This window comes from Salvelinus sp. IW2-2015, linkage group LG8 (assembly GCF_002910315.2).
Source record: "Salvelinus sp. IW2-2015 linkage group LG8, ASM291031v2, whole genome shotgun sequence".
Classification (NCBI taxonomy): domain Eukaryota; kingdom Metazoa; phylum Chordata; class Actinopteri; order Salmoniformes; family Salmonidae; genus Salvelinus; species Salvelinus sp. IW2-2015.
The window spans coordinates 21,748,129-21,766,616 of NC_036848.1; the positions used below are offsets into that span (position 1 = coordinate 21,748,129).

General features: G+C 42.3%; 1 protein-coding gene across 6 annotated transcripts in view; it reads left to right on the top strand.

Annotated features, from left to right (window-relative positions):
• The window catches only part of LOC111967590 (LIM domain-binding protein 2), an 89,220-nt gene that overhangs the window by 16,235 nt on the left and 54,497 nt on the right, over nucleotides 1-18,488 (top strand). For all 6 annotated transcript variants that reach the window (XM_023992727.1, XM_023992728.1, XM_070444820.1 and 3 more), the window contains exon 2: nucleotides 2,597-2,699. In XM_023992727.1, coding sequence (XP_023848495.1) covers nucleotides 2,597-2,699 — 103 coding nt within the window. The remainder of the gene's footprint in view (nucleotides 1-2,596; nucleotides 2,700-18,488) is intronic.

Sequence of the window (18,488 nt, forward strand, 5' to 3'; positions counted from 1 at the left end):
ACAGTAGATTGCATTTGAATTACTGCTAATCCGATGTTGTTGCGGCATTTCAAGATTATTATATATTTTTGTATTATTTGTGTACTTGACATTTTACTGCATTGTTAGGAGCTAGTAAAATAAGTATTTCGCTGCACCCGCTATAACACCTGCTAAACTGTGCACTCGAACAATAAACTTTGATTTGATTTGAAATTGGAAGATGAGTATCATTTTTCATAAACTCAGCAAAAAAAGAAACGTCCTCTCACTGTCAACTGTGTTTATTTTCAGCAAACTTAACATAAATGTAAATATTTGTATGAACATAACAAGATTCAACAACTGAGACATAAACTGAACAAGTTCCACAGACATGTGACTAAAATAAATTGAATAATGTGTCCCTGAACAAAGGGGGGGGGTCAAAATCAAAAGTAACAGTCAGTATCTGCTGTGGACACCAGATGCATTAAGTACTGCAGTGCATCTCCTCATGGACTGCGTCAGATTAGCCAGTTCTTGCTGTGAGATGTTACCCCACTATTCCGCCAAGGCACCTGGAAGTTCCCGGACATTTCTGTGGGGAATGGTCCTAGCCCTCACGCTCCGATACAACAGGTCCCAGACGTGCTCAATGGGATTGAGATCCAGACTCTTCGCTGGCCATGGCAGAACACTGACATTCCTGTCTTGCAGGAAATCACACACAGAACGAGCAGTATGGCTGGTGGCATTGTCATGCTGGAGGGTCATGTCAGGATGAGCCTGCAGGAAGGGTACCACATGAGGGAGGAGGATGTCTTCCCTGTAACGCACAGCGTTGAGATTGCCTGCAATGACAACAAGCTCAGTCCGATGAGGCTGTGACACACCGCCCCAGACCATGACGGACCCTCCACCTCCAAATCGATCCCGCTCCAGAGTACAGGCCTCGGTGTAACGCTCATTCCTTCGACGCTAGACGCGAATCCGACCATCACTCTTGGTGAGACAAAACCGTGACTCGTCAGTGAAGAGCACTTTTGCCAGTCCTGTCTGGTCCAGCAACGGTGAGTTTGTGCCCATAGGCGACGTTGTTGCCGGTGATGTCTGGTGAGGACCTGCCTTACAACAGGCCTACAAGCCCTCAGTCCAGCCTCTCTCAGCCTATTGCGGACAGTCTGAGCACTGATGGAGGGATTGTGCGTTTCTGGTGTAACTCGGGCAGTTGTTGCCATCCTGTACCTGTCCCGCAGGTGTGATGTTCGGATGTACCGATCCTGTGCAGGTGTTGTTACACGTAGTCTGCCACTGCGAAGACGATCAGCTGTCCATCCTGTCTCCCTGTAGCACTGTCTTAGGCGTCTCACAGTACGGACATTGCAATTTATTGCCCTGGCCACATCTGCAGTCCTCATGCCTCCTTGCAGCATGCCTAAGGCACATTCACACAGATGAGCAGGGACCCTGGGCATCTTTCTTTTGGTGTTTTTTCAGAGTCAGTAGAAAGGCCTCTTTAGTGTCATAAGTTTTCATAACTGTGACCTTAATTGCCAAACGTATGTAAGCTGTTAGTGTCTTAACGACCGTTCCACAGGTGCATGTTCATGAATTGTTTCTGGTTCATTGAACAAGCATGGGAAACAGTGTTTAAACCCTTTACAATGAAGATCTGTGAAGTTATTTGGATTTTTACGAATCATCTTTGAAAGACAGTTACACTTCTAGTGTGGTTTTGTGTCAATATCCAATGACAATGTCTGCACCAGGATCAACTTAGGTTGTGTTGCTTTCGACATTTTTAACAGCTCCGATACAGCGTAAACATTCTCAATGAACCAGCAGTGCAGTATACCTCAATCAGCAATTGATCCCAGCCCTTAAAGTACCTTATCATAGGCTTATCACTAGTCTCTAACCCAGGGATTCTGATGATATTTGACCAGCGGATGCTCTCTTCCCAGGTCATGAGCACATATTGATTCACCTCCTAAATGAACTGCAGGTGGTCTAGTCCCTTCCCTCCTCCGCTCCCTTCCCACTTAGCCCTCCTTATACCACAGACACACAAACACACACACACACCTAGCCCCAGACCTGCAGATATGAAGCACATTAAGTCCCGTGGGGTCAGCACTTATTGGACTTGACACTAGACGATGTTGACATGGATAATTGTAAACATCTGGGAGGGTCTGGCGGTCCCTCGATGGAGGGACGAATGAAAGCCTCTCGGTCTGTCATAACATGTCGGGTGAAATCAACATCACTTGTCACGCTGGGGTCGTCCCTGGGTTAAGGTACATTATCTGGTAAATGACAGTGTCATTTCTCCGAGAGTGGCAGGTGAAAGGCTGCAACATTTAGCCTGTTAGTATTTACAAAGTGATTTCAATACCATGATGTTGTATACAGTGGCGGATGTCCTGGGTTGATTCGTGACATGTGTTGGTTGTCGGATGTGGAAAATTGACGTTTTTGTACTTACCGTGGAGCAATGAGATTGTGGGAATGCGTAAATAGTCTGCAATCTGTTGTTTTGATCAAATATGTTCTGTGCAACGATGAAAATGAGACGATAATATTAGAAGTATTTGAATTATTGATCAACTTTCTCTCGTTTTCTCTCGTTCAGGAGAGTGACAGTCTGTGGTGGGATGCGTTTGCCACAGAGTTCTTTGAGGAGGACGCCACCCTGACCCTCTCCTTCTGCCTGGAGGATGGACCAAAGAGATACAGTAAGACTGCACTACCCGCAATTCACCCGGTTTACCAAGCTGTCCTCTGTTTCAGTAGCTCACGGCCTACCTGAGGGGTTATCCTACGAAGCAAGCTAGATCTACTCAGAGTTTTCTAAAGCTAACCAGCTTCAGTTAGCTTCACATTCCAGCTCAGGCTTCATTCATACTATGACAGTGGTTGTTAAAATTGCATCATCATCCCCTGTATTTGAGGAAGAAGACTGATTAAATATACATGCATATACTGTATATATTTGAAAATGGTTGTGTTAAAACGTGGTGAAATTGTAAAATAACTATCACATTATTTCGTAATGACAGAATGCACAGTAAAACTTTTGCATGACAAATAAAATGGTTGTTATTATGATGAAATTATTTTATCGATAGGGGTGGGGGAAAAGGTGCGCATCCATTCATAGGCACACCAAAGACGGCATTAACGATAAGTCATGTAATAAAGACGCCACTTCTAAAAGCCTATTTCACACCATAGCCTGGTGAATTTGAAAGATAACTTTCCTTCCGTTTTGATTTCGGCACACATGAAAATGGGGCACTGACCAGCCCATGGATTGATGTTTCAACATTGTCTCAATGAAGAGTTCGGTGTTCGACTAGCCATGTGCGACATGCTGTTACAAGCTTGCTAGAGTTAGCGGCAGGCAGACAAGCAATATCCACCTTCGTAGTACGGATGAAGCCTGAGCTGGAATGTGAAGCTAACTGAAGCTGGTTAGCTTTAGAAAACCCTGAGTAGATCTAGCTGGCTTTGTAGAATGCCCCTCGGGTTAGTTCTGAAGGATTTGCTGCCATAGAAATGTACCAGGCTAAAAGGTGAGCCACGTTCGTTTGACTGGTTTTCCCGAGTTGAACTCAGCGTTGACCAAAGTTACCTCTCTAACTCCTCAAACCTGATTCATGAGATACCCCTCTGCTGTAATGCCTTTTTCTGGCGTGACCTTACACTTTATTTAAACTCCAAATTATCCAGCCACAAGAAATTAAATAAGGTTTGATGTTACCTGTTCAATTGTTAGTCTGTGTAATAATCCAAATGAATGTTTTCCACAGAAGGAAAATGTAGGCCTTAGAAAGTACGCCTTCCAAACTGGCAGTAGAAGCTATAATCCACAGAGGAAATGTAGTGTATCTTGACAATCAACACAATATCCCTTAAACAAGTCATTCGGACTGTTCTCACTTGGAATTGAGAAAACTAGGCTTTTAAACTATAAACAGTTTCCTAGTTACAAGTTACAAACATTTCTGATCACAGATTCAGGAAGGGGAAGCTGATCCTAGATCTGTACCTAGGGACAACGTCACCCCAGAGAGCTAGGGAGTGACCGGGCCAGAGCAACCAGATTAATTTAATTTCTAAAAGAACTTAAAAAGGTTGACTTGTACCCGCTTCAGAAATGTGTTTGAGTAACAACATGCTTTTGACATCATCACTAGAGTATTGTCAGTATTGGTACTCTACGTTGAACGACAGTTTACAGTAGATCACGCCACATCATATCACGTAGGTAGTTGCTAGTGGGGTTTGCAGTATTGTCATTTATGCTCATCTACATAGCCTGCCTTTTGATAGCATCAGCTCATTGAATATCAGACAGGCATAGATATTGGCATGTATGTTTACTGTTGGTTTGAAATACGTTGCCGTGTACAAATACATGTGTGTATTTCAACCTAGAGATTGTGTGTGTATGGGTGCATGCGCGTGTATATGTGTGTACACAGCCTTTTTCTTTTCAAATAGAAAAATAGAAAATCCCCTCAGTGTTGAGACGGTAACCCGGTTCCCTCGGGAACGGACAGCTAAACGCCATGACGACGATGACTCACCACCAGTCAGAGTCGTTCTAATTTCAGGTTTTCAGACTGACACACAGACATACAGTGCCTTCAGAAAGTATTCATACCCCTTGACTTATTCCACATTTTGTTTTGTTACAGCCTGAATATACATWACTTTTTTTTTTTTTTTAACCATCAACACCCAATACCTTATAATGACAGTGAAAACGTTATTTTAGAAGTTGTTGCAGATTTATTGAAAATGAAGTTCAGAAATATCTAATTTACATAAGTATTCACACCCCTGAGTCAATACTTTGTAAAAGCACCTTTGGCAGCGATTACAGCTGTGAGTCTTTCTGGGTAAGTCTCTAACAGCTTTCCACAACTGGATTGTGCAACATTTGTCCGTTATTCTTTTCAACATCCTTTGTCTAGAAATGATCAAAACCAATTTTTGTTGATAATTTCTAGACAACAATTTTCAGGTCTTGCCATAGATTTTCAAGTAGATTTAACTCAAAACTGTATCTGTCTTCTTGGCAAGCAACTCCAGTGTATATTTGGCCTTGTGTTTTAGGTTATTGTCTTGCTGAAAGGTAAATTCATCTCCCAGTGTTTGCTAGAAAGCAGACTGAAGCAGGTTTTCCTGTAGGATTTTGCTTGTGCTAGGCTCCATTCCATTTATTTTTTATCCTGAAAACTCCCCAGTCTTTAACGATTACAAGCATACACATAACATGATGCAGCCACCACTATGCTTGAAAATATGGAGAGCGTTACTCAGTGATGTGTTGTATTGGATTTGCCCCAAACATAGGACTTTGTATTCAGGACAAAAAGTTAATTGCTTTGCCACATTTTTTGCAGTATTACTTTAATGCCTTGTTACAAATAGGATGTATGTTTTTGAATATTTTAATTCTGTACAGACTTCCTTCTTTTCACTCTGTCAATTTGGTTAGTATTGTGGAGTAACTACAATGTTGTTGATCCATCCTCAGTTTTCTCCTATCACAGCCATTAAACTCTGTAACTGTTTTAAAGTCACCATTGGCTTCATTCTGAAATCCCTGAGCAGCTTCCTTAATCTCTGGCAACCGAGTTAGGAAGGATGCTTGTATCTTTGTAGTGACTGGGTGTATTGATACACCATAACTTCACCATGCTCAAAGGGATATTCAATGTCTGATTTTTTATTTTTACCCATCTACCAATAGGTGCCCTTCTTTACGAGGCACTGGAAAACCTCTCTGGTCTTTGTGGTTGAATCTGCGTTTGAAATTCACTGCTCGGCTGAGGGACCATACAGATAATTGTATGTGTGGGGTACAGATATACTGTAAGGTAGTCATTTAAAAATCATGTTAAACACTATTATTGCACACAGAGTGAGTCCATGCAACTTATTATGTGACTTGTTAAGCACATTTTTACTCCTGAACTTATTTAGGCTTGCCATAACAAAGTGGTTGAATACTTATTGACTCAATACATTTCATGTTTTGATTTGAAATTAATTTGTTACATTTCTGAAAAAGATTATTTCACTTATGGGGTATTATGTGTAGGCCAGTGACAACACAATCTAAATGTAATCAATTTTAAAGTCAGGCTGTAACACAACAAAATGTGGAAAAAGGCCTTACTTTCTGAAGACCACTGTCACACACACACACACACACACACACACACACACACACACACACACACACACCACACACACACACACACACACACACACACACACACACACACACACACACACACACACACACACACACACCACACACACACACACACACACACACACACACACACACACACACACACACACACACACACACACACACACACACACACACACACTTGCTGTTTTCAAGGAATTGTTGACCCAAAAGGGCACCGCTTAAAGTTATGTGCAGCTTATAAAGGCTTCATAAAGCTTTCAATAAGCCTTCAGAAACACTACATAAATGTGTCACAAATCATAATGTCATGCTTTTTAAAGGGTTCATAAATGTGGCATAACTGTGTGATATATCCACCAATGTAAAATGTGACATAACCCACTAGGTCAAATATGACAAAAAAAGGGTAGCATAATCACCTCTTAATAAAGGCTTTATAAATGATATTAAATTGAGGCTTCACAAAGCATTTATAACCTTGCCATGCATCTTGGTAGAGCATTGGAACCCCAGGAAAGTAGGCACGATTCCCTGGACCAACCTTACTTAAAAATGTATGCATGCATGACTCTAAGATGCATTGGATAAAAGTGGCTGCTAAATTGTATACACTGAGTGCACAAAACATTAGGAACACCTTCCTAATAGTGAGTTGCACCCCTTTTTGCCCTCAGAACAGTCTCAATTTATCGGGGCATGGACTCTACAAGGTGTCGAAAGAGTTCCACAGGGATGCTGGCCCATGTTAACTCCAATTGTTCCCATAGTTGTGTCAAGTTGGCTGGATGTCCTTTGGGTGGTGGACCATTCTTGATACACACAGGAAACTGTTGAGCGTGAAAACCCCAGCAGCGTTGCAGTTCTTGACACACTCAAACTGGTGCGCCTGGCACCTCCTCTTCAACTACACTGATTCAAATGGACTAAATAAGGGATCATAGCTTTCACCTGGATTCAACTGGTCAGTCTGTTATTGAAAGAATGCTCCTCATGTTTCAACACTCTGTGTATGTTATATTATATGACTCTAAAACATTTCTAGGATGGCCCAACCTCTTTCCCTCTTGGGTGCATAGTCAATATTGGACAGGACCTCAACTTCCCCCCAAATGCTGTGCTGCAGGATGACACAGTCTAAAGTGCAGTCATGCAGAGCAAAATACGTTGGTAGCAGTGGCGACCCGTCATTCATGGCAGGTAAAGGGGGAAAAAGGATGTTGTTATTTTGGCAATAATACGTATCACATATCAGTTTGTAAATGTAAAAAAAAAAAAAAAGTTAATAAAGCCTCCATACAAACATGGTCTCTTTTTTGCTTTCTTGAGTAAGGCAGCTCCAAAATGCAGGTGTTTCAGCCTAGCTCGGTGCCATCTGTGGTGGTGAGGCAGCCAGCGGAAAATACGGAGCGTCGGGGTTGGTAATGTTCTCTAGTTGCGTCGTGATCGGCTAAGTGTTCGGTCACTCATGGGGACACTACGTCACTGCCAAATCTAAGGGTATGGCTAGAAAATGCAAGCCAATTGGGTGCTGCCATAGAGTTACATTAGAAGTGCCCATCCAAGAAGACTCAAGGTCATTGGCCACAGATAAAATTAGGTCAAATCACGTTATATCTACAGTAGCTATGATTGGACTGTTCATGTCAACATCACACTTTCAAAATCTTAGCTAGCAGTCATCATCATGAATCAAGTCAACAATCTACTGGCAAATCCTTTTTAATCCTTGTCATATAAAGATAAATAATAAATAGATATTATAAATAAAATGCATTGGTGCTCATCGGCCATTGGACATAAACATTACACAACAAGTTGGAAATTGCAAATTCAACACTGAGTAGTTTGGAAGGAATCAGTGGCTAACTGCAAAGCATTGAAAAGCAATCACTAGCCTGCTATTCAGTGGAGTGGGTGTGTGGTCCCAATTCTGGGTTCAAGGGTCTCTTTTCCTAGTTTAAAATGATAAACACTCAACATTGGCCATGCTGCCAATCCAGCATGATTTCTGCCTTACTCAAAACAACTGTTAACTCCTAGTTGAGAAATCTGACTGCAGTGAGTTCAAGACAACTGGGAAGTCTGGAAACAACGAGCTCCGACTGGGAAAATACCTTTTGAACGGTCATCCAACTTGGAATTGTAAGTCGGGAACTCGGACCCCTTTCTAGAACTACGACGTGAAGATCACTGACGTCATTATTATTCGACCTTGTTTTTTCCCCACCAAGATTTATATGCTAAAATCGCCACTACAAGGGTGTCTGACTTTATAGTAAGTACATCGTGATATGATATAAGGCATTATGTATGTGTTATAAATGACCAAAGGTGTCTGACTTTCACGTAAGTACAGCGTTATGCGATATAGATTCTTTATGGATGTGTTATGAATGACCGAAGGTGTCTCACTTCAAACTAAGTATTAAACGACACTACTTAAAGTGTTAATAAATACTTTATTAACATTCTGCTGATTTGTAAAGGACAGCCACAAAGTCATAATTAAGTCTAAACCCTGCCTATCTCCAAAATGTCTCTTCTTAAAATTAGATTTTAAACCTAACCCAGCTAATAAAGGCCAAGTTTGATGTGTTGATCCGCTAAACCTTCTGCACATTTGGCCGAAAGTGTTTGGGAATGAGATTAGGTGTAATGTGACCAACATGACTTCACTTTAGAGCGTGTGCCATCCTTAAGCACAACGTGTCACCCTTTATAAAGCACATGTTTATATCATATATAACATAAGTGGGGTATGTCCCTTTTTTATTTCAACTTTATTTAACTAGGCAAGTCTGATCAAGTCATTTGACATTGGTGATTATGTCACACAGTTATGCCACATTTATGAACCATTTATAATGCATGACATACGGTTATCAATGCTTTGTAACACATTTATGTAGTGCTTGTGAAGGCATTATGAAGGCTTTAGGAAGCCTTTATAAGCTTCATTTCAATTAAAGTGGGACCAATAAAGGTTATACCTATTTGGTTTTAATATCATCACCTTTTGAAGAGCATAGCCAGAACTAAATATTTCAGATTACTCCACATTTAGCTCTATCATCTGAGTTATACAGCAGGCAACTGCATGATTTTCAAGATCAGTAAACATCAACTGATCATGTAATTCCAGATCCGTGTGTCATTTAGCTTGCTTCATCGGATATTAGGCTTTTGGAAAGAGCTTGACATTGGCAAGTCCTCTTCCTGATAAAATGGTCAGTCGGACTATTGTCATCACCTCTATAGATGGCAAGCAAATCAAACAATATTTGAACATAGCCATCTAGTTTATCCCCTGAAAGTTGGCTTGTTAACTAGCCATATTGACGAGATCTATTAGCTAGCTAGCCAATTTGACGTGGTCCATCAATCAATGTAGCCTATCATGTCTGTCAGACGCAAGCGTGATTAAACACTCTGAAAACAATGTTGAAAAGAGGATAATGTTAGCTAACTTCGCTAGGTAGGCCTACGTTGGTTGGAGAGAAAAGTACATTAGGTCTAGCCAACTGTACAATGTTTCTATTGGTAGCTTGCAAAGTAAACATTATCAGCTAACAGTACATCGGCAAATGTACCCTTCTGCTGCTTGACAGGCAGAGCCCAAAAAGGATGGGAAATTAACCTAAACCACTCGTCAATTATAGTTCACTTTTATTTTAAATCCCTCAAATATCCAATTAATGGTGGCCAATATTGAGCGAGAGAGAGGCTACCCTCACGTATCTGAAATCACATGATCAATTGATGTTTTCGGATCATGAAATAACTCATGGGGATAGAGCTAAATGTGCGCATGGAATAATCAGAAATGTGTAGCTGTCACTATGCTCTTCAAAGAGGTGATGATATTGCCACCAAAATAGTTCAAATGTATTTAACAATCCCTTGGAAAACGGCAAGCAGTTGTCAATGGGTTTAGAGGAGCTTGGTTCTCCTTGCCGCCCAGCAGGCAAATTGAACGCTCTGCAACTTACTGGGACATTTTATTGATAACAACCTATTGTGAAAGTGTACACTAAACCAGTGCATGTAGATATATGATGTGTCTTATGGTAAAATAATGTATTGGAGTTGTGACTGGTTAACTGCGTTACACTGAAATACTTAGTGTGTTTCATGCCACACTGACTGAACCATCATTCATGCACGACTGCTTAATGCATTAGTACGCCTTACTAATGCATAATAGATGCTTTATAAGTATGTTGGTAAGGTGTAATTGATATGTAGTTCAACAAGTAGCTCCCATGTTTGATGGCTGTCTATTAGTCCCACGTCGGACTACAATGCCCATCGTCACCWGAACTGCACTGTCTAAACGGCACGTACTTTCAACTCTATCCAATCTCAGCCTCAAGCATTCTCTCAAAACACAGAAATGGTTGAGTTTGATCTCCTGGTAATAACAGTAATCAGTAGTTACTGTGTGATGAGTGAGTGAGCGGTCTTCAGCTCGAGGCCTATTTTCCCATGAAAGCTATCAGAAAAAAAAAGAAACCATGTTTTGTCGTTTCTGTTCGGTGTGAGACGAGCACGTTATGTTGAATTTGATTTCGGCACCAAAAAATGTGTTTGCATTTGATTTATTGCAAATGAAGGCCATGCCTGAGACAAATTGTTTGTATAGCATTCATAGGCAAGTTAGATTGGCCTGTTGTTGAATGCAGTACTGAACCTATAGCCTCTACTGCTTAAAATAAGGGTGCTTCTATATAGCATTGGTGGTTCTATACGGCGTTTCTTCTAGCAGTATGTATTTTTTCATTATGCCATAGGTTTTTAAGGGAAGAAAATGTTTTTGAGATGGACATGTCTCTCTCTCTCCCTTCTATCTCGCCCTATGACTTGCTCTCTCTCTCTCTCTCCCAGCTCGCTCTACTTTCTCTCTTGCGCTCTCTCAGTTTTTCTCTCGCCCTCTGCCTCTTTCTCGTCTCGTCTCCTCTCCCTGCCCATCCCCCCACCAATGGTGTTTTTCCTCTCTCTCGTTCTCATTCCAGCTTCCACCCTCAAAGAACAGACTTTTTCATACCTGGCTACTGATCTAGTTTATTAAGCTTCCTTTAGTGTTTTTTTGCATAGATTGTCAGAATTATGACATTGGACACCGATTACAAGTGAACTGCTAGTTCTAACATGTTCCTGATAAGCATTATGTATAAGGATCCTAAAAGGATTGCATAATCATATAAGGATAATGTACATATACAGTATGAAGATTGCTTAGATCAATGGTATTATAGATATTTGTTTGTGCAAATGTTACCAAAATGCAGCTTCACCACAGTATCCTTTTCATGGTTTAGTAGATGCCTTGTTGGTTTTCTTTGTTGCCATACAGAGTATGTTTTCAGTAAACTTCCTGAATTGGTGCTCCCTTCCCATGACCTAAAAATCACCCAAAATATCTTAGACTCTTGCAATATATAGGACGTGATGAAAGTTCAACAACATGACGCAATCTCACAGCAATTACTAAAAAAAGTATTTTTTACATCGGATCGCAGTAAAATCTCACCGTAAGCAGCTCGAAGAGAGATTTTTTTTTGTTTTTTTTATGAATAAGAAAAAAATATGTTATCATCTGACTTTGCAGTAGCTCATTACTATGCATTCCATCATATTGTACAATCCAAATTAGAATAGCCTACAGATAACCGTTATAATGCATCGTAATGGCATCATAACACGTCATTATCCTGTCATAACAGGTCGTACCCGTGTTGTAACAGACACTGTGTGCTATCAGAGAGAAGAATCCTCTGACGCCACAGCAAAGGAAGAGGAGATATTGCATTATTACATGGGTGTGGGGTGGCGATGAGGGGTGGGGGGTTGATTTTGATATGGGGTGGTTGAGAAATTAGCAGGGTTTTGGGGGGTGCGGCGAGGGGGTTGGGGCTGTTGATGTGATATGGGGGGGGGGGGGGTTAAACATGGTTTTGGTGGGAGCTGTGTGAGGGGTGTAAGGGTGTTGATGCTGATGTTGGGGGGTATCTGAGTGAGAGGTGGACAGGGGGATCGGTAGGGGGAGAAGGGATGTTGAGCAGAGTGATTGACAGGTGGGCTGATGTGGCCTTGGCTCAGCTGCAGAGCGAAGATGCCTGGTCCGTTTGATTGACAGCCGCGCAGGCCTGGGAACCACGGCGACGACGGATCGGGCACAGAGGCAAAGCGACAGAGAGAGCGAGAAAATGATAGAGGGAGGAAGAGAAGCAGTAGGTGTGTGTGTGTGTGTGCTTGTGCGTGTCTGTCTGTCGGTGTATGAGACAGATAAATGAATCCTTTGGATGAAGAGTTGCAGTAGGAGTAAGGGGAGGGAGAGTAGAGAGAGAAAGAGAGCGAAAATACCCCTATCAACTGCTTTGGCACCATTATTCCACCCTGAACAGTCATGTCAGTGAAACATATTATAATTGATTTGAATTCAATTGAGAGTGTAGGTGTGTGGGAGTATGACAGTATATCATGCGTCACAGATTGTATTGGTGAGTAAGAGAAAATGTCTGTTGAAAAAATTAGGAGTAAATAGAAGTTTCTACTACAAACTGATTCAGGCTCAAGGTCTGGATTGGGTAAACTGATCCTAGATCTGTGGTTAGGGTCAACATTATGTGTACTGCTAATTTGTACAATATACATATTTCACTTCAACGCAAGACTCAGACAATGATGCAGACACCACTCAACACATAGCAGCAGATTGAGGTCTGTTTCAGTCTGTTCAACTTGGGGAGTGGTCCGTAGCTTTTCAGCCAGGTTGTCATGATCAGATCACGGTGGGAACCATTGAGCACAGGGCAACAGGAAAAGGGGGAGACCTATCCAAGGGCACCAGCTGTCATAAAGGATGGGCAAGTCTCTTATCTTCCTGCTTTCTCACCACTTTCTGTGCCCCGTACAAAAACAAACCTAACAAACCAGGCTTCCCTTCCCAGTTGGGAAACAATAGCTTTCGCAAACAGCAGGCCCCTCCCTCTCCTCCTCTATCGCATTGCCTCTGCAAAGCAATTGTGTTTGCTGGTTTCAGAGCTGCTTCCTCATTTGGCTTGGCTGTCTCTCTCGGTGTGTTTGTGTGTGTGTGTGTGTGTTGTGGTGTGTGTGTGTGTGTGTGTGTGTGGTGTGTGTGTGTGTGTGTGTGTGTGTGTGTGTGTGTGTGTGTGTGTGTGTGTGTGTGTGTGTGTGTGTGTGTGTGTGTGTGTGTGTGTGTGTGTGTGTGTGTGTGTGTGTGTGTGTGCGTGCGTGCGTGTGCGTTGGTTGTATTTGTGTGTGTGTGGGGGGGGGTATATATATATTGAATATTCTAAATTGAAAATGTTATATTTGTATTGGCTGGGAACTCAAACACAGTGCTGTTACATGTCAACAGCATTTTCATGGTAAATACAGTGCCTTCATATCCTCAAGCCACAGTTTATTAGAAAAATTCTGTATTTTGCATATCAAAAAGACTCTGAAACGTAGTTTGACATAAATCAAAAGTCTTGTTCACAAAGTACTTTGTTAAGCATATTGTATTTGTTTTCTTCCATTTGCGAAATCAGGTTACAATGGAAATGACAAACATGCAAGTCATGAAAAAATGAACTTTTAAATTCTGAACCGCCTAGAGAAGTCAACAAGCCTCGCGCTGTGAAAGGGGAGAGAGGATTCAATATTATCAACAATAAAAAAGATTCTCATCTCCACAGGGGAAAATACAAGAAATCCACCTGGATTACGTACACAGAATAATTGCATACATACGTACACACACAAACACACACACACTAGAACATGCATACATGCTTTCTCACTCACTCACTCACTCACTCACTCACTCACTCACTCACTCACTCACTCACTCACTCACTCACTCACTCACTCACTCATTCACTCACTCACTCACACTCACTCACTCACACTCACACACACACTCACACACACACACACACACACACACACAGAGACACACTCTTTCATACATAAATCCATATCTTTATAGATAACACATATGGGTCAAGACACATCAACCAGTACTACAAACAGTGGATCTGCATTAGACTCCTCTGCCCCGCTCTCAGCCTATGAAAGGCCTCACTTAAGGTATTAAGTTTTTATGTGCCGCTTTTTCCTCTTACTCACTCACACACTCTATTTGACTGGGCCCATTCCACTCCCGTTGTCTGTCTTTGACTCCCGGCGTGGCCAAATCAATGGTAATGACCGGTACTCTGTGCTCTCTGCATGGCCTCTGATAATCCAGGCTGGATCTGAAACATGCTCTGATAGCATCTCGCCCTGTCCCGCTGGGCTTACAATCACCTACCTGGGGCGAATCCCCACCGTCCTGAGAGTAACGCCAGAGGAAAGCCACGCAGGAGAATTGGAGTTGTTTAAAGAAACACAGCTGGATGGCAAGATGCTGCTTGTGTGTATAAGTGAGACTCACTCCCACACCACTTGTGTGCGTTTGTGTGTGTATGTGGCTAGTACACAGAGACTCGGTAGTGTTTGAAATGATCGTTTAGCCGAACGAAGCAAGGTATTTCTTTGAGGAAAGTGAACTGAACTGATTGCTGTGATGAACAGAATATTTATTAAATAATACTGTATGGTAATAGTAATCTTTAATGATTTTGATAAACTTACACAAAAAAATTGTGTCTTTGCTCATTTCATTAACTCGGCTGGTCATGTTCCAATCATATTCTTAGACCTTCATTTCTGCCATTGAGTTATAGTGACACTTCACAGTTAGACTGAGGAAATGAACATGAAGCTCTTTTTTAAAAGCACTGTACGCGTTCAATCATATCTAAATCACTGCTTTATTAAAAGCAATGTATTTCAATATAAAATCTTCATCCAGATTTTTGACCAAGCTAACGAGTGCTGATACAAGACTTAGTTGTGCTGGTGTTGGGGGTAGTCTAAGCACTAAGGCAGTGATGGTGATTGTGGTGGTTGTAGCCCAAGGGGCTCTCGGTGCGTGCTCTTGCCTCCCCACGGGGCCCTGTTCTGGGGCTGGGAGAGTAGAGAGAGAGGCCCGGCCTCCAGCAGCCCCTCCTGAATTATGGATGGAGGTGAAGAGGACTGGCCTCCAGGGGATGGGGGGGATGTATACCCCCTCCTCATCCCCCCCTTCTTCCTCCCTCTCCTCCTCCCCCCAGTCCTCCCGCCGCCTGCTCTTCTTCCCCCCACCCCCGGCGGCATTCAGGCATGGCGGAGGGTTGGATGAGGGTGACTGGAGATGCGTCTCTCTCTCTCTCTCTCTCTCTCTCTCGGTCTCTCTCTCTCTCTGTCTCTTCCCGCTCTGTCTGTTCGTAGCTGAGGTAGTAAAATAATTGCTCTCTCCAAACACTAAGGGTTATATTCAATCAAAACCAGAATCCATATGCTGATGGAGAGAGGCAAAAAAGAGAGGTCTTCCATGACTGTGGAAATTCATCTTTCATCAATATATTGTTGAGTTTCTTTTTGCATCCCATCAATAAATGATGTTTTGGATAATGAAATTCTTAGGTTGACGCACAGCACAGGAAGAATGCCTACACAGTGAAAAGATTTTTAAAGATTTGAGAGTTTCGACCCACCATTGAAGGCTGTGTTGATTGTTGATGCAACAGTTTAAAGCTGCAATGAAGCGGATTGTAAACACATGATAGAAGCCACAATCTATCTGCAATATTAAAGCTGATCTACCCCCTAAAAAAGTTAACAATAATAATAAAAAAAACATGATGCTCTCTCGTAATTGATAATGAGTTCACTCTTTGGGTTTTAGGTAGCAAAATGACAGAAAATACAAGGCTGAACTTGCATACTTACCTTTTGTGTTCATTTGCTCAGTATGTGTTTGCATTTAAGGGGGATTTTCATAGTCTATGTCAGATTTATTGCGCTCATCCCCCTCACCTTAAATGATAACTGAAATGTTTTTTACCGAGTTGTGTTGTATTGCCAAAGACTTTATATTGGAAAGCTACTTTTTTAATAATAAATAGAAGACAGGTCTTAGCAACATCTCGTTCTTTTTCATACTTCAGGCTTGGTAGGTTTGCCCAAAAGCCTTTTTTTGTCCATGTCTAAATACAACATTTGAGTTACGGAAAATAGCAAACCACTACAACTCAGCCCTGAATTTATCATTCAAATTTAAAGAATACTCACTATTCAGTTAGATGGCTCTTTGCCTTTTATATTCGGTTACCTCTCTCTAAAATGTACTAAACTTTTTAATGATGCTCCTTTGCTAATGTGTTTTGACAATTTGTGTTAGGATCTTAATGAATTCGCTAATTGCCACTATCTGAGTGCCTTTCGGAGAAGTGTTCGACACAAAAAGAAACAGACAGAGTCGTACAGTTCAAACACCCAAACGGGCAGAGAGAGATGAAAATGGAGAGAGAGAAAAAGAGAGCGCAAAGAGAGAGCAGAAATAGAGTACAGAGAGAGAGCAAAGAGAAAGATAGAAAGCACAGAGAGAGAGCACAGAGAGAGAGAACAGAGAGAGAGAGAGAGCGAGAGAGATCACAGAGAGCGAGCACAGAGAGAGCCAGAGAGAGAGCACAGAGAGCACACACAGATAGAGCACAAAGAGAGATAGAGAGCACAGAGAGAGAGCACAGGGAGAGCACAGAGAGAGCGACAGCAAAAGAGAGAGCGAGAGAGAGATGGAGAGAGAGAGAGAGCACAGAGATAGAGAGAACATAGAGAGAGATGTAGCACAGAGAAAGAGAGAGAGCACAGAGAGAGATAGAGCACAGAGAGAGAGAGCACACAGAGAGAGAGAGAGCACAGAGAGAGTTTTAATCAAAGTTTTATGACTGATTGATATTTAATGTTCTGTGCAGTGATTCCCATATTCTAGATGGGTGTGTCAAATCAAATGTTATTTGTCTCATGTGCCAAATACAACAGGTGTAGACTTTACCGTGAAATGCTTACTTACAAGCCCTTAACAACAATGCAGTTCAAGAAATAGAGTTGCTAAAATATTTACCAAGTAAAAAAAATCTATCAATTAAAAAGTAACACAAGAAATGTACATAACAATAACGTGGCTATATATAGGGGATACCGGTACCGAGTCAGTGTGTGTGGGGGTACAGGATAGTCGAGGTAATTTGTAAAGTGACTATACATAGATAATAAACAGTGAGTAGCAGCAGAGTAAAAACAAATGTAAATAGTCCAGGTGGCCATTTAATTAGTTGTTCAGCAGTCTTGTGGCTTGGGGGTAGAAGCTGTTAAGGTGTCTTTTGGACCTAGACTTGGTGCTCCGGTACCGCTTGCCGTGCGGTAGCAGAGAGAACAGTCTATGACTTGGGTGAAAATGTGACCATTTTTTGGGCCTTCCTCTGACACCGCCTAGTATATAGGTCCTGGATGTCAGGAAGCTTTGCCCCAGTGGATGTACTGGGCCGTACGCACTACCCTCTGTAACACCTTACAGTCAGATGCCGAGCAGTTGCCATACCAGGTGGTGATGCAACCGGTCAGGATGCTCTCGATGGTGTAGCTGTATAACTTTTTGAGGATCTGGGGACCTATGCCAAATCTTTTCAGTCTCCTGAGGGGGAAAAGGTGTTGTCGTGCCCTCTTCACAACTGTCTTGGTGTGTTTGGACCATGACAGTTTGTTGGTGATGTGGACTCTAAGGAAATTGAAACTCTCGACCCGCTCTTCGGCCCTCCTTTTCCGATAGTCCACGATCAGTTCCTTTGTCTTGCTCACATTGAGAGAGAGGTTGTTGTCCTGCCACCACACTGCCAGGTCTCTGACCTCCTCCCTATAAGCTGTCTCGTTGTTGGGGATCAGGCCTACCACTGTTGTGTCATCACCAAACTTAATGATGGTGTTGGAGTCGTGGGTGAACAGTCGTGGGTGAACAGGGAGTACAGGAGAGGACTAAGAACGCAACCCTGAGGGGCCCCAGGGTTGAGGATCAGTGTCTACCCTTACCACCTGGGGACAGCCCGTCAGGAAGTCCAGGATCCAGTTGCAGAGGGAGGTGTTTAGTCCCAGGGTCCTTAGCTTAGTGATGAGCTTTGTGGGTACTATGGTGTTGAACGCTAAGCTGTAGTCAATGAACAGCATTCTCACATAGGTGTTCCTTTTGTCCAGGTGGGAAAGGGCAGTGTGGAGTGTGATTGAGGTTGCGTCATCTTTGGATCTGTTTGGGCGGTATGCGATTTGGAGTGGGTCTCGGGTTTCTGGCATGATGGTGTTGATGTGAGCCATGACCAGCCTTTCAAAGCACTTCATGGCTACCGACGTGAGTGCTATGGGGCAG